Source organism: Salmo salar, chromosome ssa10, assembly GCF_905237065.1.
Source record: "Salmo salar chromosome ssa10, Ssal_v3.1, whole genome shotgun sequence".
NCBI lineage: Eukaryota > Metazoa > Chordata > Actinopteri > Salmoniformes > Salmonidae > Salmo > Salmo salar.
Genome location: NC_059451.1, coordinates 33,698,193 through 33,722,172, shown reverse-complemented (window position 1 = coordinate 33,722,172; position 23,980 = coordinate 33,698,193). Strand labels below are relative to the sequence as shown.

Genomic DNA, 23,980 nt, shown 5'->3' with positions numbered 1-23,980 from the left:
GTGCCTTTAAACAGCTTGGAAAATTTTGAAAAACATAATTTCACTTGGATATTATAAGGTATTGTGTGTAGGTCAATGACAAAAAAAATATTTTAAATTCAGGCTGTAACACAATAAAATGTGGAAAAAGTCAAGGGGTGTGAATACTTTCTGAAGGCACTATCTATATCAAATATGTAAGTTGAAAACACTATGTTAAAAAATACTTTTTGTGTGTGAGTGTCCCTAACCTTGCCAACATACAAAGAGCTGTGAATGGATTGGTTGTTCAACAATCAGCACCTTAATTGGCTCGGCAACAGTAACAAGACGTGATGTGTAATTAATATATTTTTGTTACACATACCGTTGAAGTTGGAAGTTTACATACACTTAGGTTGGAGTCATTAAAACTCGTTTTTCAACCACTCCACAAATTTCTTGTTAACAAACTATAGTTTTGGTAAGTCGGTTAGGACATATACTTTGTGTATGACACAAGTAATTTTTCCAACAATTGTTTACAGAGATTATTTGACGTATAGTTCACTGTATCACAATTCCAGACAATTATGTCATGGCTTTAGAAGCTTCTGATAGGCTAAATGGCATCATTTGAGTCAATTGGAGGTGTACCTGTGGATGTATTTCAAGGCCTACCTTCAAACTCAGTGCCTCTTTGCTTGACATCATGGGAAAATCAAAAGAAATCAGCCAAGACCTCAGAGCTCCACCTAGAGCTCCAGAAGTCTGGTTCATCCTTGGGAGCAATTTCCAAACGCCTGAAGGTACCACGTTCATCTGTACAAACAATAGTAATCAAGTATAAACACCATGAGACCACACAGCCATCATACCGCTCAGGAAGGAGACGTGTTCTGTCTCCTAGAGATGAATGTACTTTGGTGCAAAAAGTGCAAATCAATCCCAGAACAACAGCAAAAGACCTTGTGAAGATGCTGGAGGAAACGGGTACAAAAGTATCTATATCCACAGTAAAAAGAGTCCTATATCGACATAACCTGAAAGCAGCAAGGAAGAAGCCACTGCTCTAAAACCGCCATAAAAAAAGCCAAACTACGGTTTGCAACTGCACATGGGGACAAAGATCGTACCTTTTGGAGAAATGTCCTCTGGCCTGATGAAACAAAAATAGAACTGTTTGGCCCTAATGAACATCGTTATGTTTGGAGGAAAAGGGGGGAGGCTTGCAAGCCGAAGAACACCATCCCAACCATGAATCACGGATGTGGCAGCATCATGTTGTGGGGATGCTTTGGTGCAGGAGGGACTGGTGCACCTTACAAAATAGATGGCATCATGAGGCAGGAAAATTATGTGGATATATTGAAGCAATATCTTAAGACCTCAGTTAGGAAGTTAAAGCTTTGTCGCAAATGGGTCTTCCAAATGGACAATGACCCCAAGCATACTTCCAAAGTTGTGGCAAAATGTCTTAAGGACAACAAAGTCCTTGTGAGAATCTTGTGGTAGACTACCAGATACGTTTGACCCTAGTTAAACAATTTAAAGGCAATGCTACCGAATACTAATTGAGTGTATGTAAACTTCTGACCCACTGTGAATGTGATGAAAGAAATAAAAGCTGAAATAAATCATTCTTTCTACTATTATTCTGACATTTCACATTCTTAAAATAAAGTGGTGATCCTAACTGACATAAGACAGAGAATTATTACTATGATTAAATGTCAGGAATTGTGAAAAACTGAGTTTAAATGTATTTGGTTAAGGTGTATGTAAACTTCCAACTTCAACTGTATATTTCAGTGTTGCATAATCTTCAGTCACTTTATTACATATCACCCACCACTTTATGAATGTATCTCTCTCATTCAGTCTCCCTTTCTCTCTCTGTCCATCTGTTAGAATGATGGGCATTAAGTGCATGCTCTGTGGGCCCTGTGTGCTACTAGTCTAAATCAGTGCTGGGATGCAGCTCTGTGTTGACATTAGGAATGGGCATGCTGCTGGAGAGCACACCCTTACAGAAAAAAACGCATGATTTAACATGTAGAAAATCACATGATTTCACAGGAAATTTAAAGTCAAAACACGTACTTTTGAAACACCACCCATTTTTTCTATGTTTACCAATGACATGCCAGTGACATTTAACAAAGCCTTTGTGGCCATGTATGCTGATGACTCAACCATAAAAGTGTCAGCAACCACAGCTAATGAGGTAACAAACACTTAACAGTCAGTTTTGGAATGGGTGGCCAGTAATAAACCGATCCTGAACATCTATAAAACTAAGAGCATTGTATTTGGTACAAATCACTCCCTAAGCTCTAGACATCAGCTGAATCTGGCAATGAATGGTGTGGCTGTTGAAGAGAGTTGAGGAGATTTGGTTTTACCTTAGATTGTAAACTGTCATGGTCAAAACATATAGATGCAATGGTTGTGAAGATGGGGAGAGGTCTGTCCGTAATATACAGTGGCAAGAAAAAGTATGTGAACCGTTTGGAATTACCTGGATTTCTGCATACATTTAACATAACATTTGATCTGATCTTAATCTAAGTCACAACAATAGACAGTTTGCTTAAACTAATAACACAAAAATTATTGTATTTTTCTTGTCTATATTGAATATATCATTTAAACATTCACAGTGTAGGTTGGAAAAAGTATGTGAACCCCTAGGCTAATGACTTCTCCAAAAGCTAATTGGAGTCAGGAGTCAACTAACCTGGAGTTGAATCAATGAGACGAGATTGGAGATTTTGGTTAGAGCTGCCTTGCCCTATAAAAAACACTCACAAAATTTGAGTTTGCTTTTCACAAGAAGCATTGCCTGATGTGAACCATACCTTGAACAAAAGAGATCTCAGAAGACATAAGATTAAGAATTGTTGCTTTGCATAAAGCTGGAAAGGGTTACAAAAGTATCTCTAAAAGTCAGTCCACGGTAAGACAAATTGTCTATAAATGGAGAAATTTCAGCACTGTTGCTACTCTCCCTAGGAGTGGCCGTCCTGCCAAAATGACTGCAAGAGCACAGAGGAGAATGCTCAATGAGGTTAAGAAGAATCCTAGAGTGTCAGCTAAAGACTTACAGAAATCTCTGGAAGATGCTAATATCTATGTTGACGAGTCTACATTACGTAAAACACTAAACAAGAATGGTGTTCTTGGGAGGACACCATGGAATAAGCCACTGCTGTCGAAAAAAAAAACATTGATGCATGTCTGAAGATCACAAAAGAGCACCTGAATGTTGTTCCCCACAGCGCTACAGGCAAAATATTCTGTGAGCAGATGAAACTAAAGTTGTGTTGTTTGGAAGGAGAACACAACACTATGTGTGGAGAAAAAAAGGCACAGCACACCAACATCAAAACCTCATCCCAACTGTAAAGTATGGTGGAAGGAGCATTATGGTTTGGGGCTGCCTCAGGGCCTGGACAGCTTGCTATCATCGACGGAAAAATAAATTCCCAAGTTTATCAGGAGAAGGTAAGGCTATCTGTCCACCAATTGAAGCTCAACAGAAGGTAGGTGATGAAACAGGACAACAACACAAAAGACAGAAGTAAATCAACAACAGAATGGCTTGAACAGAAGAAAATACACCTTCTGGAGTTGCCCAGTCAGTCCTGACCTCAACCCAATTGAGATGCTGTGACATGACCTCGAGAGCAGTTCACACCAGACATCTGTCACGTCCTGACCAATATTTAGGTATTATTTCTATTATATTTGGTCAGGACGTGGCAGAGGTATATTTGTTTTGTATTATGGGGTTTTGTGTGTGGTGTAGTGGGGTGTATTAGTTTGGTATAGGTTCTAGGTTTGTTTTTCTATGTGTAGTTTTGGGTGCTGGACTCTCAATTGGAGGCAGGTGTTTCTAGTTGCCTCTGATTGGGAGTCCCATAAGTAGGTGTGTGTTTGTTTGGTTTTCGTGGGTAGTTGTTTTTGCACTGCGTGTTGTGTGCCTGCAAAACTGTTCCTGTCGTGTATATTGTTTTCCAGTGGATGCGTTACTCCTTTTTTGAATTAAAACATGAGCATCCATATTCCCGCTGCAGTTTGGTCTATTCAACACGGCTCTTTTTGTGACAGAACTACCCACCACCAAAGGACCAAGCAGCGGAGAAGAGGACAGAGGCAAGTGAGGGAGGAATGTTGGAGGCAGCCCCAAGAATTTTTTTTGGGGGGGGCACAAGGGCTATTTGGCGGGGCGAGATTACAGCCCCAGGCCAGCTCCCCGTACCCTTGTACGGCAGACTGGACAGGTCCCGTGCTTTGGGGTTGGGGCTGTGGTGAGGCCTGGGATTTTCAGGCCGGTAGGCAAGGTACCAGCGCCCCGCATGTGCCAGGGCGAAGTAGGCATCGAGCCGGAAGGGGTGATGCCAACCCTGCGCTCAAGACCACCAGTGCGCCCTTTCGGTCCGGTGTTTCCCGCCAGACGCACTAGCATGGAGGTGCGTGTTTCCAGGCTGGCACGTCCTATACCAGCCCCACGCATCAGGAGTCTAGTGTGTCAACCCAGCCTCGCCAGTCAACAGTCACCAGAGCTGCCTGCCAGTCAACAGTCGTCAGTGCTGCCCGCCAGTCAACCATCACCAGAGCTGCCCGCCAGTCAACAGTCGTCAGAGCTGCCCGCCAGTCAACAGTCGTCAGAGCTGCCCGCCAGTCAACAGTCGTCAGAGCTGCCCGCCAGTCAACAGTCGTCAGAGCTGCCCGCCAGTCAACAGTCGTCAGAGCTGCCCGCCAGTCAACAGTCGTCAGAGCTGCCCGCCAGTCAACAGTCGTCAGAGCGGCCAGACTGCCCTGAACTGCCGGAGTGGCCAGACTGCCCTGAACTGCCGGAGTGGCCAGACTGCCCTGAACTGCCGGAGTGGCCAGACTGCCCTGAACTGCCGGGGTGGCCAGACTGCCCTGAACTGCCGGGGTGGCCAGACTGCCCTGAACTGCCGGGGTGGCCAGACTGCCCTGAACTGCCGGGGTGGCCAGACTGCCCTGAACTGCCAGGGTGGCCAGACTGCCCTGAACTGCCAGGGTGGCCAGACTGCCCTGAACTGCCAGGGTGGCCAGACTGCCCTGAACTGCCAGGGTGGCCAGACTGCCCTGAACTGCCAGGGTGGCCAGACTGCCCTGAACTGCCAGGGTGGCCAGACTGCCCGGTTCTGCCAGAGGTGCCCGCCTGCCCTGATCTGCCAGGGTGCCCGGCCTGTCAGGATCAGCCCGAGTGGTCCTCCTGCCCTCCGGTCCAGCCCGAGTGGTCCTCCTGCCCTCCGGTCCAGCCCGAGTGGTCCTCCTGCCCTCCGGTCCAGCCCGAGTGGTCCGCATGCCTTCCGGCCCAGCCCGAGTGGCCCGCATGCCTTCCGGCCCAGCCCGAGTGGCCCGCATGCCTTCCGGCCCAGCCCGAGTGGCCCGCATGCCTTCCGGCCCAGCCCGAGTGGCCCGCATGCCTTCCGGCCCAGCCCGAGTGGCCCGCATGCCTTCCGGCCCAGCCCGAGTGGCCCGCCTGCCCTGATCTGCCAGGGTGCCCGGCCTGTCAGAATCAGCCCGAGTGGCCCTCCTGCCCTCCGGCCCGGCCCGAGGGGCCCTCCTGCTCTCCGGCCCGGCCCGAGGGGCCCTCCTGCTCTCCGGCCCGGCCCGAGGGGCCCTCCTGCTCTCCGGCCCGGCCCGAGGGGCCCTCCTGCTCTCCGGCCCGGCCCGAGGGGCCCTCCTGTCCCCCGGCCCGGCCCGAGGGGTCCGTCTGCCTGGCGCAGCTATCGGCTCCACCGAAGTGGGCGACGCCGAGGGTGGAGCAGGGTCCACGTCCTGCACCGGAGCCACCTCCAGGATAGGTGGGTTGGGGAGGGAGGGTGTAGCACAGTGCCGTCGTTGACGGCAGCCACCCTCCCTTCCCTCCCTTATTGTTTAGGGGGTATTGCTTTTTGGTTTTGTTGGGGTAATGGGGATTTTTTGTGTTTTCTTTTAAGGTGCATTCCGGGGTCTGCACCTTTAGGGGGGGGTAATGTCACGTCCTGACCAATATTTAGCTATTATTTCTATTATATTTGGTCAGGACGTGGCAGAGGTATATTTGTTTTGTATTATGGGGTTTTGTGTGTGGTGTAGTGGGGTGTATTAGTTTGGTATAGGTTCTAGGTTTGTTTTTCTATGTGTAGTTTTGGGTGCTGGACTGTCAATTGGAGGCAGGTGTTTCTAGTTGCCTCTGATTGGGAGTCCCATAAGTAGGTGTGTGTTTGTTTGGTTTTCGTGGGTAGTTGTTTTTGCACTGCGTGTTGTGTGCCTGCAAAACTGTTCCTGTCGTGTATATTGTTTTCCAGTGGATGCGTTACTCCTTTTTTGAATTAAAACATGAGCATCCATATTCCCGCTGCAGTTTGGTCTATTCAACACGGCTCTTTTTGTGACAACATCCCAATAATATTGTGGAACTGAAACAGTTTCGTAAAGAGGAATGGTCCAAAATTCCTCCTGAATGTTGTCCAGGTCTGATCTGCAACTACAGAAAACGTTTGGTTGAGGTTATTGCTGCCAAAGGAGGGTCAACCTGTTATTAAATCCAAGGGTTCACATACTTTTCCCACCCTGCACTGTGAATGTTTACACGGTGTGTTCAATAAAGACATGGAACATTATAATTGTTTGTGTGTTATTAGTTTACGCAGACTGTGTTGTCTATTGTTGTGACTTAGATGAAGATCAGAAAATGTTATGACCAATTTATGCATAAATCCAGGTAATTCTAAAGGGTTCACATACTTTTTCTTCTCACTGTATGTTCTGCTTTTTTGACACCGCACTCCACAAAGCAAGTCCTGCAGGCTCTAGTTTTTGTCTTATCTTGATTACTGTCCAGCCATGTGGTCAAGTGCGGCTAAGAAAGACCTAGTTAAGCTGCAGCTGGCCCAGAACAGAGTGGCATGTCTTGCTCTTCATTGTAATCAGGAGGCTAATATAAATACTATGCATGCCAGCCTCTCTTGGCTAAGAGTTGAGGAGAGACGGACTGCATCACTTCTTTTTATAAGAAACAATGTGTTGAAAATTCCAAATTGTTTGCATAGTCAACTTTCACACAGCTCTGACACATACACTTACCCCACCAGACATGCCACCAGGTATCTTTTCATAGTCCCCAGGTCCAGAACAAATGTAAGAAATCATACAGTATTATATCGAGGCATTATTGCGTGGAACTCCTCATCTGCCCCTGAACAAGGCAGTTAACCCACTGTTCCTAGGCCGTTATTGAAAATAAGAATTTGTTCTTAACTGACTTGCCTAGTTAAATAAAGGTTAAATAAAAATCTCATATTGGTCAAATGAACAGCAGACCTGGTTTCAAAAAACAGATAAAGCAATATCTCACGGCACAACTCCTCTCCCCTATTTGACCTAGATATTGTGTGTGTATGTATTGATATGTAGGCTGTGTGCCGTTTTTAATTTGATGTAGTCCTGTCCTTGAGCTGTTCTTGTCTATTAATGTACTGTATAATGTCATGTTTCATGTTCTGTGTGGACCCCAGGAAGAGGAGCTGCGGCTTTCACAACAGCTAATGGGGATCCTAATAAAATACCAAGTTTTGTGTTATCACAGTAACTTCACATAAGATCACATGTGAAATTCATGTGGGGGTTTTTTCCGCAAGGGCAGCAGATGACACCAGTGTGTGACACCAGTGTGTGTACACAGATGAAGATGACAGCTGTTGCCCTTCTATCACTCAGATTGAGATGTAACAGAATGGTGATGCAGTGTGTGTATGTGTGTGTATATATGTATGTGTTTGTATATATATGTGTGTGTGTGTGTGTGTGTGTGTGTGTGTGTGTGTGTGTGTGTGTGTGTGTGTGTGTGTGTGTGTGTGTGTGTGTGTGTGTGTGTGTGTGTGTGATATATATATACTGCATCACCATTCTGTTGCATCTCATAATCTGAGTGATAGAAGGGCAACAGCTGTCATCTTCATCTGTGTACACACACTGGTGTCATCTGCTGCCCTTGTGTGTGTGTGTTCTATCCCAATATTCAGTGGATGTAAAGTACTTAGGTAAAAATACTTTAAAGTACTACTTAAGTAGTTTTTTGGGGTACTGTACTTTACTTTACTATTTATATTTTTGAAAACTTTTACTTTTACTCCACTACATTTCTAAAGAAAATAATGTACTTTCTACTCCATACATTTTCCCTGACACCCAAAAGTTATTGTTACATTTTGAATGCATAGCAGCACAGGAAAATGGTTAAATTCATGTCTTTTAAAGAGAATCCCTGGACATCCCTACTGTATCTGATCTGGCGGACTCACTAAACACATTCTTTGTTTGTAAATTATGTCTGAGTGTTGGAGTGTGCACCTGGCTATCCATAAATGTAAAAAAAAATAAGACAATTGTGATGTCTGGTTTGCTTAATATAAGGAATTTGAAATGATCTATGCTTTTGATACTTAAGTGTATTTTAGCAATTACATTCACTTTTGATACTTAAGTATATTTAAAACCAAATACATTTTCGCGTTTACTCAAGTAGGATTTTACTGGGTGACTTTTACTTTACTTTCATTTTCTATTAAGGTATCTTTGCTTTTACTCAAGTATGAAAATGTGGTACTTTTTCCACTACTGCCACTATTATAACATTATTATAACATAGCCTGCTGGGTTAGAAAAAAAAGAGGCTCATTTGTTGTCCACACTAAATCAAATACAATCCAGGGGCCACAGAGCAAATTATTGATTGACTCTCATTGTTTCTCTGACTGTCCTCTTCTCTCTCTCTCTCTCTCTCAGGACAGCCACTGAGAATGTCTACACGCTGCTGCAGCCCCCTCTCTCTGCTGCCAGGACAGGCTCTCCTGGTGAGGGGGGTGATGTGGAGGACCAGAGGTTGGAGGAGCCAGTGGGCCTGAGCCTGCAGCCAGTGCAGAGCATACCACCACAGCCTGGCATGCCAGGTAGCAGACACCCCTTCTACTCACCCAGCCAGGTACAGTATATGCTGTATCACTTGTGGTACAAAACACTCCCCCTATTTTCTCTGCTCCTGCACGGCAAGAGGTACCGGTGCATCAGATCTGACACCAACAGGCTCTTGAACAGCTTCTATCCCCAAGCAATACGACTGATAAATAGATAACAAAATAGCTACACGGACTATCTGAGTTAACCTTGTATCTTTATTGACTTTTTATTTACATTTTTGCACTGCCCTACACACCCATACACACTGTCAATCCAACACACACACACACTCACTCCATCGTTTGCTCTCTCACACATAATATGCACATACATTTATTCTGACTCTACACACTCACATATAAGCTGCTGCTACTCTGTTTATCTTATATCCTGTTGCCTGGTCCCCTTACCCCCCCCCCCCAATACATATCTACTTCCATCACTCCAGTATCCCTGCACATGTATGCTTGATTGCTTACTTACTTACTTACTTATTTTATTGTGTATTTCTTATTTCTCGTGTTTTTTTCATTGTTACAGTGTTATTGATTATTGCATTGTTGGGTTTTGAGTTTGCAAGAAAGGCATTTCACTGTACTTGTGCATGTGACATTACAACTTGAACTCGTACTGGTTGACGAATTCATGATTATATCTCTTCCCATCTTTCCTCTGTGTTTTTTACAGCAATCGGAGCTAGAGACAGAGCACGAGCAACCTGCAGATACAGACAGACAGGTGGACAGACAGTGGACAGAGGACAGATGGGTGGACAGACAGTGGACAGAGGGGAATCACACAGACAGAGAGAGGACATTAATAAGACCGGCTGACAGACAGGCTGAACGGCACTGGCCAGAGGACAGACTGTCAGACAAAACATGGACAGAGGGAAGAACGGCAGAAAGACAGATGGACAGATATTGGACGGAGAGAAGGCATGCAGATAGACACATGGAAAGACAGTGGACAGTTGACAGACACACACCGAGACAGATGGACAGACAGTTTGATCGACATAGACAGTGGACGGTGAGCAGACAACAGACAGACAGAACGTGGGCAGAGGGTCGACCGAAAGACATACAGATAGACAGACAGTGGATAGACAGCAGGCAGTCAGGCAGACAGACTGACAGACAAGCCCAGAGACAACATCTGGCTCAGAGTCCTCTGCCCCCTTACCCATCAGACAGGACTCCATCACCTAAAAGTGAGACTGACTCTCAGAAAAACATGGACAGACAGAAGTACTCTGACACACAGATGGACAGACACCTGCGCTCAGACACTGCTGTAGGACAGGTGGAAGGATGGAGGGATGGTGGAGGGGTTCCCCCTGGACGGGTTTCTACGAGTGCATCTAAACCAGACCCTCCTCCCCAGAGCAGCAAACCCAACCTGTCCAAACTGAGACAGAGACATCTACAGGAGAGCTCTGGTACTGCACCCTTCTCTTCCACACCGTGTTGATTTAATGTATCTGTTTCATTATTTATAATATTGCAGAGTGTGATATTATTACTCCATCTTTATCTTCTGGTGCAGAGGAGGAAGCAGGCGGAGAGAGGGATGGTGGAAGAATGGAAAGGAAAGAGAGAGACAGAGATGCAGAGGGACAGCCTCCTCCCATTCCTGAAAAGGTGTCTGTCTTTTCATATTCTTCTGGCTGTCTTGTTTATGTGAATACATTAGTATACTGGTGGATATGTGTGTGGTTATGTTTAGATATTAATTCATAATTTTATTGGTTTTGTGCCCCATTTATTTTCAGCCAAAAACATCATCCTATGTGTCTTCTCTAAACGAGTATGCCAATGAAAGGCCGATCCGGCCTCCTGCATCATCTGCATTCAGAAAGCCATTGCTGGGATTGGCCTACAGGGCTGTCAGCCAAGGTATTAACAAATTAAGCCAATATAATTTTGTCATTATAGTCAAAGAGAATGACAGTGTATGACTGACGATGATCTATGGTGTGCAGGTGAGGAAGCAGTGAGGCCTCAAGCCCACGTGAAACCCCAGAGGAACAGAAAGGCTATGTCTTGTGACACAGGTAGACCGGCTGATAGACAGGTGTATCTGTCAGCGTGTCTGTCTGTCTATTGTCCGTGTGTGTGTGTGTGTGTGTGTGTGTGTGTGTGTGTGTGTGTGTGTGTGTGTGTGTGTGTGTGTGTGTGTGTGTGTGTGTGTGTGTGTGTGTGTGTGTGTGGATTAATGTGTCTCATGATCACACCCTGTATGACTGTTACCTTGTATTTCCTGTTTTCATTTACCCCAGGCACTGACAGGGATAGCCCTAATAATCTTGAGAAGCCCCCAAATCGCAAACCCCCTGTGAAAAAACCTAGACTACCCCAGAACAGAAACAAATCCTTGGACTATCCTGGTATGTCTTTCTCTCTTTATGTGTTTGTGAGTAAATGTGAGCATGTGTTTCCTCTCGTACATTATGCATAAAAACAGCTACATTTCTTGGGATACAGCTAAGTTTGTGTGTGCGTGTGTGTGTGCATGCGTTTTTGTTTCAGACTAAAACTAAGCAACGCTTTCAATCACCTTCGGTCGGAATAGAATTCAAACATGACTCCGTTGTTGTTAATTATCTGAACAAATCGTGTTTTATGAGATTAATCAGGAATGCTTCTCGTTGGATTCTCTTCCAGACAGTGTCAACTTAGCGTCTGGTAACAGCGAGCTGTTGTGATGGCGATGGAATTCAGCTGCTTCAGACTGACCAGCCATGGGGTTGTCATGACAACTGGGCAGCATTTTGTCCAATGTGAAGAGGAGGGAGATAGGAGGGAAAATCTAGACTCTAGAGAGGGGACACAGATCGAGGGGGAGGGGAAGATAAATGGCTGAGAGTGCAAAATGATAAGGACATCGCCAACCATCACTTACCTACTGCATTATTATTGGAACACACACAGCCTATTACTAGTCTGTCTCTGTCTGTACCTTGCCTTCGCTGTCTGTTTTCCTGTCATCTCAATGGAAACCTGCTGAACTGTTTTCCAGCTATTCAAAATGGTACTTTCTACTTTTGAACATCAAATTCATTGTTGTCTGCACTTAAAGAATTGCCAAAACACTGTCATGCTATAATGCCAAGGGGCCAAACATTGGAACGTTGTTATTATCATTATTCAGAGTTACACTTTATTTTGTATTATTCATATAAACTAAGCTATGTGGCTAAGCTGGACTAAAGAAAGGAATTTGACTTTATTAGAATGTTATGCATTTTGACTGCTGTGAACATTGATTGCCATGTTTGAAACCTAAAAATGATTGGTTGCTTATTATTAAATGAAACTTGATTATTTCTATCTAGTTCTGCTGTCATGGACTGAAAGGTAATATATTTTATAGAACAATTCAATTGAAAAATTACGTATGAGTATACTGTATGAATGAATAAAAATGCTATACTGGAAGACACATTGAAAATGTTCTATTTTTTATGGTTTGGTTCGTAATAGGATAATGAACAGGTAAAGGATTTCTACCTTCTAAGCTGAATTCATTATGCCTTAACCACAGTAATACCACACTGGGTTATATTATCTCAACCAGCAGAGTGGCATCTACAGTAGGTCTCCTGTAATTCTCTCTAACAGCAGATGGCGACCAACCACAACGAATGAGAGGAGGACCACTCAGTGACAGAAAGACTCATAGGCTGCGTTCACACAGGCAGCCCAATTCTGATCTTTTTTTTCACTAGTTGGTCTTTTGACCAATCAGAACAGCTCTGAAAAAGATGGGATGTGAAACGATCTGATGTGATTGGTCAAAAGACCAATAAGTGGAAAAAATATCAGAGTTGAACTGCCTGTGTAAACGCAGCCTATTGAATACCAAACACATGAGCTGCTGAGAAGTCTTGCTGGTTGCCATTAGCAACCATGTCATTGCCTTATTTCTAAAGATGGTGGAATGAGTCAAATATTGGCTGGCTGGTGTGCTAAGTACGCTGTGATGCCAGGAGACATACTAACGAGCTATGCATATGGAAATTGATAAGCTGCTTCTATAAACTGTAACTAAAACTTGAAAAGATGCTTCTCATAAATCACCTACCCTGCCTAACTTCTTATATTGAGGTTGGAATGAATGGGTGGGTGGGCGGGGAGCCGACTGAGAAAAGACACTGTATCTTATATTGATCTCTTTTATCATTGGCTTTCACGCACTTGGCAGTTAATCATCGTGATTAGAGACATCAACACTTACTTTAATATCCTGTCTTGGACATATTTATTTAATTTGACTGTCTGGGCTCACTGTTCAACCATCTCTCAATACGAAGGGAAGTATTGTATTAGGCTACATTTACCTTCATTTATATTACTAACAACTTATACCAAAAAATGTTGTAGTTCCAAATGAAATACAGCCAGGGTAAGGCAGGTTATCAGGACAGGTTTGGTACCAACAATAACTTGATCACGTTGAGTCAGGATGACGAAGTATGTATTCGAGAGTATCTGTTGTGTTTGTGCTTCCCTCTTCCAGTTGTTGGGAAGACACATCATCCATAACAGGAGAAGCCTGTATCAATCCTACCCAGAGTTATTATTTTACCGTTACCAAGCAACATAATCACATATCATACAGAATACTGGGAAAGGGAGAGAGCATGGAAATAAAAGGGATGAAAGCAGAGCAATGTGCACACTGTGCAGCATCTAAACATCTTTAACCCATTTTAGTCCCTGTACTGTATAGCTTGAGGAGGGATCTGGGTGAAAAAACAGGATAGACAAAGGGACAGACCCACAGACACATTAGGGTAATGGATACTGTACTGTATACTACACCAAGTTTATGAGAAACACAGACAACACAAAGAATGTTGTGGAAATTAGATACAGAGACACCAATACAGAGATAAATGTATTCAGAAACACTGACATATGCAGGGGAATAATATACAGTATATTTTATCTGTACCTCTACTGTACACACACAACCATAGACAAAAAGAGACTAGGTAGGGCTAGAATGTTCTAAATGGTTCAGGCTCTCCCATAGTTCTAGGAGTATACCATCAAATCATATATTGTGGTGGGCAGGGCAGGTCCTTGTCGTTCTGCCGCCATAGGCGAAACCAAAAAATGCACCCCCTGCAAAACTAGAATAGTCCCAGTTAGCAAAATAATGTTGAAAATACGTATTTTCCAGATGTTGAAGTTAAGTTCAATTTAGGTTTTGAATGAAAGGTGAAAATATATTTTACATATGTTTAAAATATACTGCTCAAAAAAATAAAGGGAACACTTAAACAACACATCCTAGATCTGAATGAAAGAAATAATCTTATTAAATACTTTTTTCTTTACATAGTTGAATGTGCTGACAACAAAATAACACAAAAATAATCAATGGAAATCCAATTTATCAACCCAGGAGGTCTGGATTTGGAGTTACACTGAAAATTAAAGTGGAAAACCACACTACAGGCTGATTCAACTTTGATGTAATGTCCTTAAAACAAGTCAAAATGAGGCTCAGTAGTGTGTGTGGCCTTCACGTGCCTGTATGACCTCCCTACAACGCCTGGGCATGCTCCTGATGAGGTGGCGGATGGTCTCCTGAGGGATCTCCTCCCAGACCTGGACTAAAGCATCCGCCAACTGCTGGACAGTCTGTGGTGCAACGTGGCGTTGGTGGATGGAGCGAGACATGATGTCCCAGATGTGCTCAATTGGATTCAGGTCTGGGGAACGGGCGGGCCAGTCCATAGCATCAATGCCTTCCTCTTGCAGGAACTGCTGACACACTCCAGCCACATGAGGTCTAGCATTGTCTTGCATTAGGAGGAACCCAGGGCCAACCGCACCAGCATATGGTCTCACAAGGGGTCTGAGGATCTCATCTCGGTACCTAATGGCAGTCAGGCTACCTCTGGCGAGCACATGGAGGGCTGTGCGGCCCCCCAAGGAAATGCCACCCCACACCATGACTGACCAAACCGGTCATGCTGGAGGATGTTGCAGGCAGCCGAACATTCTCCACGGCCTCTCCAGACTCTGTCACGTCTGTCACGTGCTCAGTGTGAACCTGCTTTCATCTGTGAAGAGCACAGGGCGCCAGTGGTGAATTTGCCAATCCTGGTGTTCTCTGGCAAATGCCAAACGTCCTGCACGGTGTTGGGCTGTAAGCACAACCCCCACCTGTGGACGTCGGGCCCTCATACCACCCTCATGGAGTCTGTTTCTGACCGTTTGAGCAGACACATGCACATTTGTGGCCTGCTGGAGGTCATTTTGCAGGGCTCTGGCAGTGCTTCTCCTGCTCCTCCTTGCACAAAGGTGGAGGTAGCGGTCCTGCTGCTGGGTTGTTGCCCTCCTACGGCCTCCTCCACGTCTCCTGATGTACTGGCCTGTCTCCTGGTAGCGCCTCCATGCTCTGGACACTACGCTGACAGACACAGCAAACCTTCTTGCCACAGCTCGCATTGATGTGCCATCCTGGATGAGCTGCACTACCTGAGCCACTTGTGTGGGTTGTAGACTCCGTCTCATGCTACCACTAGAGTGAAAGCACCGCCAGCATTCAAAAGTGACCAAAACATCAGCCAGGAAGCATCGGAACTGAGAAGTGGTCTGTGGTCCCCACCTGCAGAACCACTCCTTATTGGGGGTGTCTTGCTAATTGCCTATAATTTCCACCTGTTGTCTATTCCATTTGCACAACAGCATGTGAAATGTATTGTCAATCAGTGTTGCTTCCTAAGTGGACAGTTTGATTTCACAGAAGATTGATTGACTTGGAGTTACATTGTGTTGTTTAAGTGTTCTCTTTATTTTTTTGAGCAGTGTACATATTTTCCAGGACGTTGAAAAGGCGTCTTTTCAGGACGTTGGAAAATACGTATTTTCCAGAAGTTTAAATGAAGTTCATTTTCGACTCTGAATTAAAGTTGAAAACACTCCTTTTCTGGATATTCAAAATATGTCATTTCCCAGATGTTGAAATCAGGCAAATTTTTGGTTCTGAATGAAAGTTGAAAATATGTAATTTATAGATTTTTCAAAGTGTAACCTTTATTTAACTAGGCAAGTCAGTTAAGAACAAATTCTTATTTACAATGATGGCCTACACCGGCCAAACCGAGATGCTGGGCCAATTGAGCACTGCCATATGGGACTCCCAATCATAACCGGTTGTGATACAGCCTGGATTCGAACCAGGGTGTCTGTAATGGCTCCTCAAGCACTGAGACGCAGTGCCTTAGACCGCTGCACCACTCAGGAGTCCGTAGATGTCTATGTTTGGGCCAAATAAAGGCCGGTCCAGACCGGACAAAATCTGAACCGTACATAGACGTCTATGATTGGTTCAGATTTGGTCTGGACTGGACCAAAAATCTATATCCGTGGACGTTGAAATCAAGGCCGGTCTGGACCTCACCAAATCTGAACCAAACATAGACATTTATGATTAATTCAGATTTGGTGAGGTTCAAACATAGACGTCTATGATTGGTTCAGATTTGGGCTGGACCGGACCAAAAACCAATGTCTGTGGATGTGGAAATCAAGGCCAGTCTGGAACTGCACCAAAAAAAAGACGTCGGCTTCGGTCAGTGCCTACTGATGTGTAGCCTTCAGTGTTGCCTGAAATTACATTTTATGAATGCTCATCTATGTGGTAAGCGTTCCATTTGTAAAACACCGAAAAACAATGTCCAAAAGACGTCGGCTCGTGCTTGCTGGGGTGTAGCCTACCATGTAGACCCGCAATGGAAATGTATGAATGCCATTCCATGTTGTAGGCTCACCATTTGTAAAACAGGCCATTACATTGACTTTATTAGTCCTGATTCCAGTGACTAATCAATTTGGCTATTTACGCTCTGAATATCAGTTACCCAACTTTTTCAGGAGTTATCGCGAGCCTATTTGCAATGTGTTTACACAGCGGGAAATGCAAAAGTATTTGGTTTTTCGCATTGATCAGCTTGTCAAAAAATTAAGGATACAAACTTCAAACCACTGATCATGACAATGGGGTGAAACTCCTGGACAACAGTTATGATTGTCTTTTCTGTATTATCCATTTTACTTTGACCTGTCCTGATTTTAGGATATGCTGTTTGTTAACATCACAGCGATTTCTTTTATTTGTTTGAGCACAATTTAGGTTAGACTATTTGAAACCCGAATGATGTAAATAGTGTCCTTCTCATTACATTGTCATACATGTTATCTCCAGCCTGTAGACTACAGAAACAGGGGCGGTTCTGAGGGGGGGGCAGTGCCCCTGTGACAACAATTTTGGACCCCCTTGTGGCCCCCCTAAATTTGGAGTATGAAATAATAATTTTTACATAACTAATTTTTGCTATCGTTCTTTTTTTACATCCGTTATTAGACAGTGGCAACGTGGAACACTAATGATTATAAACATGGTCTTTTGCCTGCTAATGTGAAGTGAAGAAAACGATATGACAACAATAACGTCTAATGTAACTGGCCCATCTAACAGTACAACTGGCCCCAGCTTGGCCCCCCCAGTTTAAATGGTCTAGAATCGCCACTGTACAGAAAAGGACACATACTCTTTCTACCATATCCAAATCTGCTACATGATTTATGTTCGATTTTTTTGGTGGGGTGGAGGGGGACAGAACATTGGTGGAGCGCTGCAGAGGCCCGCTGGGAATGGACAAGTAAAATATTTTTTTTGCTCCCCTGCCTTTGATAAAGTGGGCACTGCTTATCAAAGGGCGGCATCAGCGCTTACCTAAAAACCCCATATTCCACTGGTTGGGAGAAATTGTCATTGTTTTGGGGCAGAATTATGTGAGGTTTTATGTGTTGTTGTTGGAGGTGCGTCTTGGTCAGTTTAGCTCAGAAAACGCCTGCTCATAATCCTGCCTAATGAGCAGGCCGACTGTGGTGGTGGGTGTTGTTTTCTGAAATTCCAGGCACTCTCAGTATGACAGTCTTTCTGGGTTGGTTTCATAAGTAACTTCTGTTTTTGTGCTCTACTTTGGAGTTTGTTTGACAGCCCATAGAAAGATGGAATTCAATTATCTGACTCTGAAGATGAATTCACTACTGTTGAGACACTTTATTTATTTTTTATCTGTGCCCTCATTCACTTGTATGAATCTTTTTTTAATGTTAAAATAAGCTAAAGGATCTGCCAAAGACGTTAGACAATTTATCTTGGTAAAAAAAAAAGTAGAAAAAACTAATTTAGTGTCAAAACCCTCCCCAATTCTATCATGTATTAATTCTGTTTAAACTGCCAGTGAATTATCACTCAATATAAGATATTTAGGTATGCTTAGATTTCACTTTTTGCAGTGTTGGCACTTGGCTTGTTATTAGAGAGCTTTGGGTTTGAACAAAAAGGCAACCTAGTTCAGGTTCAAGTTCCTCATTCATACTTTCTGACAGTGCAGTGTCTGTCACCGCTAAGTGGTAGTCAATAATAATAAGAAGAAACATGTAGATGAAAAGGTTTAAATTGGTTCCCTGGCTAACGGTTTATGAAAGGTCGGGGATGATATGACGATATGTAGTTTAATGTAATTATAACCATGTCTGCTAAAGGTCAGGAGTGAGCTGTTCAGCCCGTTGTCATGGGAACTGTCACCCTAATGACAGGCATGACTGCCTTCAGGGCTACATCAGAGCCCAAACAGCAGCCTCTTTTAGATATGCCCATGGCTTCCTGTAACGTCCACTGCGTTGTTACTCCAAGAGGGCCTCAGGGATTCCTTGTGTTTGGTGGTAGTGTAGCTGGGTATTACATCCAAACAATGGCAGACAGTTTGGCAGAAAAGACTTGGGTTTGAAAAACCCTCCCCAATTCTATCATGTATTAATTCTGTTTAAACTGCCAGTAAAAAGCTATTAAAATTGCAATGAGCACAATTGTTAGACGCTCCACCTGAAACTTAAAAAAATGTGTCACCTCCTCATGCCCACTTGTGTACCATCACCCGGCTTATAGCAAATTACACTTTGTACCTATGTGTTTTTTTTCATAATAGGGCTCTATACACCCATAGTAAAGAGAAATGGCAGCCAGTGACTGATGTGTATGATTAGTTGTGATCAATAATTTACAGTAGACGTTATAGGTCCCACTGTAGCTCAGTTGGTAGAGCATGGCGCTTGAAACGCCAGGGTTGTAGGTTCGATTCCCACGGGGGGCCAGTATGTAAAAATTTAATAAAAATGTATGCACTCTACTGTAAGTCGCTCTGGATAAGAGCGTCTGCCAAATGACTAAAAATGTCAAATGTAAATAGTGTGTGTCTGAGTGCCACCCGTGCCCCCGCTGTGTCGGAGTCTGACAGGTCGCACATGTGTTGACTCACTCCACACAGAGCTGACGCCCTCTCAGCTGAAAAGACTACCGGTAATCACAATCATTATCAGGCTTTAAATAATGCTTTTACAATTCTCTGCAATTACTATTGAGTTCCTGTCCCTCTGTGTATATACAGTATTACCTTCAACCCCAAATGTAGTGCCAAGCATTTAAGATGACCTTTTCTATCTTTTAAAACCTTTTCTCAATCGATTTGTCAAAACTGTTCGTTGAGTGTTGTACAGTATTATGGGATTGTCTTAAAGGTATTTTAAAGATTGAAATATAGCTATACAGAATTAACAAAACTATCTCCCTAGCATTGCATTACAAGACCATAATGTGCGTATTAAATTAGATATTGAGTGTTGAAAGGCTCTACAGAGTAGCATAAATATAAACCAGGGGAAGAGTGATCGGAGGGATAGATGAACGATGAAGGGAAGGGTGGAGAGATAGAGGATGGAGGGAGGAGGAATAGTGAGGGGAGAGAATTAACAGATTTAGTGTCATCTCGCAGTCTGGGACAGGATCCAATTTATCGACCACCTTAATCCCTTCATCCTTTTCTTCCTCCTCATCTCTGTCTACTCCATGTTTTTATCTCTCTCTCCTGTCTGTCTGTCTGTCTGTCTGTCTGTCTGTCTGTCTGTCTGTCTGTCTGTCTGTCTGTCTGTCTGTCTGTCTGTCTGTCTGTCTGTCTGTCTGTCTGTCTGTCTCCCCCTGTCTTTCTTTGTGTGTCTGTTTTTTTAGTCATTCATCTATTCAGGTGAAACTAATGGTGATTTAGTGGTACAGCTGTTATCTGCAAGTATCCAAATTAAAATGAAGAATCATTGCCATGGCAAAAAGTGGAAAAGGTGAGTTGCAGCACATAGTAGCACAGTGTGAGGAATACCCGACATGGAACAGGTACGGATATTTAGGAAATAATTGTAGGGAAGTTTTAGAATCAAGATGAGTGAAGTTAAGAGCCAACACATCTAATAGAAACACATATTAAAACATGTACTGTGATCGTGATTAACATTGGAATGTGGTAAATAACTTAGTACCATTGATCTGTGTGGGGTATAGACACTTCGGGGGGGGATGCATGGGGAATGGACGGACTATTGACAGCTTTTGTCTACATTACAGATGGTTTATTAAAGTGCGGGTATCTGTTAATCTGACACCAGTTACAGAAGCAGAATCAGCTCTCTAATCCCTTGACTAGCCTGATAATCCCACTCACAACAATACTCAACAAGTGGACACACATACACAGACACACACAAAGACAAACAACATACATACTATACAAACCGATGCCAGACAGCTCAGTCATAGTACTAGAACTAGTGTTTTTTTTTCCATTGCTAACTCTCATGGCCATGAAGTGGGGTGAAATCGATTAATCAAATGTGGAATCTACCAGTAATATTGTAATGCAGTAGTTTTATAAATTCCAAACAATTACTGTTTTTGAGAGATGATATCAAAACATGCACCATTTCTGTGAGGAAAGCGGAGGGAGGGGTGGGGGAGTGAAGGAGGGAGACTTAAATGGGCTAGATACAGTAGGGTTTAACAGTTGAAGTGGTGGATTAGATCCCTTTTACAATAATAAGGAGATTGACAGACACAGACACACAGGGGAGGGAGGGAGGGAGGGAGGGAGGGAGGGAGGGAGGGAGGGAGGGAGGGAGGGAGGGAGGGAGGGAGGGAGGGAGGGAGGGAGGGAGGGAGGGAGGGTGTTCGACGATAAACAACTGTTGCAACAGTGAATAACGGAGACTGATTTGGGGAAATAAACAACAAGAGGAGAACAAATTGCAACAACTAAAGGCTGAAACCATGAATTATTTGTAGTAGAACATTATCTGACTCTTTACCTGATGGTTACTTGTGTTTCTTGTGTGTTTTTTACAGTACAATGTTTTATTTAATATTGTTATAGGCACAGGATATATAGTAGGAGAGGGGTGGACAAAATCTGTCATTTTCATGTCTAAAGCAGAAGAATAGGGGCACGGCAGGCTTTACTGGGTGCATGGGAGGTGAGATAGAGAGTGAAGGAGACAGATCCTGCGAGGGAGGGGGGTCCCTTATGAGGTGAGACGTGTAAGCCTGCTGCTTGTAACAGAGTTAGCCAGGATAAGGACATGTATCTGTGGGATCAGAGGGAGTTAGAGGGAACCTCCAGACCACAGCCTCACACCATCTGTCTCAGTCAGTGCCCTGCTCTGTTAGAAAACAGGCCATGTTGCACTTTTAATTCCTCAGGTCCAATGTTCCCTCTAATATTTTGGGGCACTGAGCAAATGTTATGTCTTGTGAGTGGAAATTTGAAAGTTGTGAGAATACCCTTACAGTTTTAGGCAGAAGCCAATAGGCTATTGTGGCTATTTGAGCATAATGGAGGCCTACCAACAAAACCAATGGAGCAAATCCCATAACATTTTCACATTGAAATACACTACATGACCAAAAGTATGTGGACACCTGCGAACATCTCATTCCAAATTCATGGGCATTAATATGGAGTTGGTCCCTCCTTTACAGCTATAACAGCCTCCACTCTTCTGGGAAGGCTTTCCACTAGATGTTGGAACATTGCTATGGGGACTTGCTTCCATTCAGCCACAAAAGCATTAGTGAAGTTGGGCACTGATGTTGGGCGATTAGGCCTGGTTTGCAGTTGGCGTTCCAATTCATCCCAAAGGTGTTCGGTGAGGTTGAGGTCAGGGTTCATTGCGCATGGTGATCTTACGCTTGTGTGCAGCTGCTCGGCCATGGAAACCCATTTCATGAAGCTCCCAACGAATAGTTATTGTGCTGACAGTTCTTGTGCTGATGTTTCTTCCAGAGGCAGTGTGGAACTCGGTAGTGAGTGTTGCAACAGGGAACAGATGATTTCTAACGTGCTATGTGCTTCAGCACTCGGTGGTCTCGTTTACACTTCACAATAACAGCACTTACAGTTGACCGGGGCAGCTCTAGCAGGGCAGAAATTTCACAAACTGACTTGTTGGAAAGGTGGCATCCTATGACGGTGCCAACTTTGAAAGTCACTGAGCTCTTCAGTAAGGCCATTCTACTGCCAATGTTTGTCTATGGAGATTGCATTGTGGTGTGCTACATTTTTGTCAGCAACATTTGTGGCTGAAATAGGCAAATCCACGAATTTGAAGGGGTGTCCACATACTTTTGTATATATAGTATAGCTTTTGATTTCTATGCTATAGCCCACAGTAGCCTATATGTGGTGTTTAATGGAGGCCCACATTGCATGAGACCTTTAAAACGTTTTTTGACTTGGTCTGTAACATCATTGGCCTAATAGGTGACTGTAAATTGCATTGTACTTTGTTTTATGATGCAAAAACCACTTTACTAAATAAAAGTAATTATTATTACCATATTGAGAATTAGACAAGGTTGGCTACCCCTCTGCCTATTGGCTTGTTTGCATATTCAAGCCTGTCTCAAAATACAACCTGACTGGCTTTTCAAATAAATGTGGTCTACACATTTTGTGCTCTTGTAGGAAGCAGTAACTCCCCATTGTTGACCTATACTTATCTATAACAGGGCTAATAACTGGCTAACTAGCAAAGAATATCAACAAATGTGCACAGGCTGATCTGATCTGAAAAGCGCATTCACTCGGGGCTCATGGGCTACCCTAACCAATAGAATTCTACTCCATTACTCTCTGGCTCTGCCTACAACAAAATCACAGACTCAATCTTGCAAAGTTAGATTTGTTTTGGTTCGTTGCATTGAAAAGAGCCTGATATAATGTTCATTCGATCACAGAAAAAGCGTTGATCTGTATAGTGCAAAGTAATAGGGCGAGCTCAGTGAAGTTCAATCTCTTGCGTCTCTGTGTGGCCTGACATTTCTTTTGTGCGGCAGTCTTGTAGGAGGATCGCGGCCGCACACCCGCGTGGCTTAGAGGGACATTGCTCAGGTCCCTCTTCTCCGTTCTCCTCTTTCTCTACTATTCTTTTGACACTTTGACTCAGGACAGGAGCTGTTTTAAGGTATTAGGGTAGACAAACCGGGGTGACTGTGGGGTCAGCGCTGTGCTGAGGGGTTGGGCGTCACTGGCTCCGTGGCTAATCATTGCCCGAGGCCAAAGCCCTCTCCTCAACCCCATGACACAAGGAGCTGTGAAACTGTTATTACACATATTACACTAATCAAAAATGCATATGCCAAATAGAGTGATTATTACAGTAACACGTGTGGATAACAGCTAGGAAGACAGACTGATCCATTTTTTAATGCCACACTAAAAAAATGCTGCTAGTATTATTTCAGAGAGGTGATGCAAGTATTACTGTTCAGGAGCAAGTGCTCAGAACAAGGGATATTACAAAGGAGAGAAAGATACATGTAGGTTGGATATGGACTGAAACAGAGTGAGCTTTGGGGGTTGTGATTTGTGGTATCATACAGTATGTGAGGTGTCTGAGTTATGTTGATGATTATATGAAAATAGTGTTTGAGATGTGGCTCCTGAGTGATGAGGGGGGAGGTGAGGAGGGATGTTGGAGCTGTTGTGTGCGCTAGGGGTGGTAATGTATTTGGCATGAAGTATGAGGTAAGTTCCTCTATATCTCCCTCTCTCTCTTTGTCCCTCAGACTCACGGTAGGCCCAGTTGGTTTAAACGTTAAGCTTTCGCCCGGAAACATGACAGGAGATAGT

General features: G+C 43.8%; 1 protein-coding gene and 1 non-coding gene across 3 annotated transcripts in view; both read left to right on the top strand.

Annotated features, from left to right (window-relative positions):
• The window catches only part of LOC106560284 (capping protein, Arp2/3 and myosin-I linker protein 3), a 41,338-nt gene extending 28,964 nt beyond the window's left edge, over positions 1-12,374 (top strand). For both annotated transcript variants that reach the window (XM_014123024.2, XM_014123023.2), the window contains exons 34-40: positions 8,770-8,965; positions 9,628-10,381; positions 10,489-10,583; positions 10,715-10,838; positions 10,925-10,996; positions 11,222-11,329; positions 11,607-12,374. In XM_014123024.2, coding sequence (XP_013978499.1) covers positions 8,770-8,965; positions 9,628-10,381; positions 10,489-10,583; positions 10,715-10,838; positions 10,925-10,996; positions 11,222-11,329; positions 11,607-11,647 — 1,390 coding nt within the window. In that variant the 3' untranslated portion in view covers positions 11,648-12,374. The remainder of the gene's footprint in view (positions 1-8,769; positions 8,966-9,627; positions 10,382-10,488; positions 10,584-10,714; positions 10,839-10,924; positions 10,997-11,221; positions 11,330-11,606) is intronic.
• A 6,673-nt stretch (positions 12,375-19,047) lies between these two features.
• trnas-uga (transfer RNA serine (anticodon UGA)) lies at positions 19,048-19,124 on the top strand. Its single transcript has one exon. It is a non-coding gene; the product is annotated as a tRNA-Ser (tRNA).
• The last annotated feature ends 4,856 nt before the right edge of the window (positions 19,125-23,980 follow it).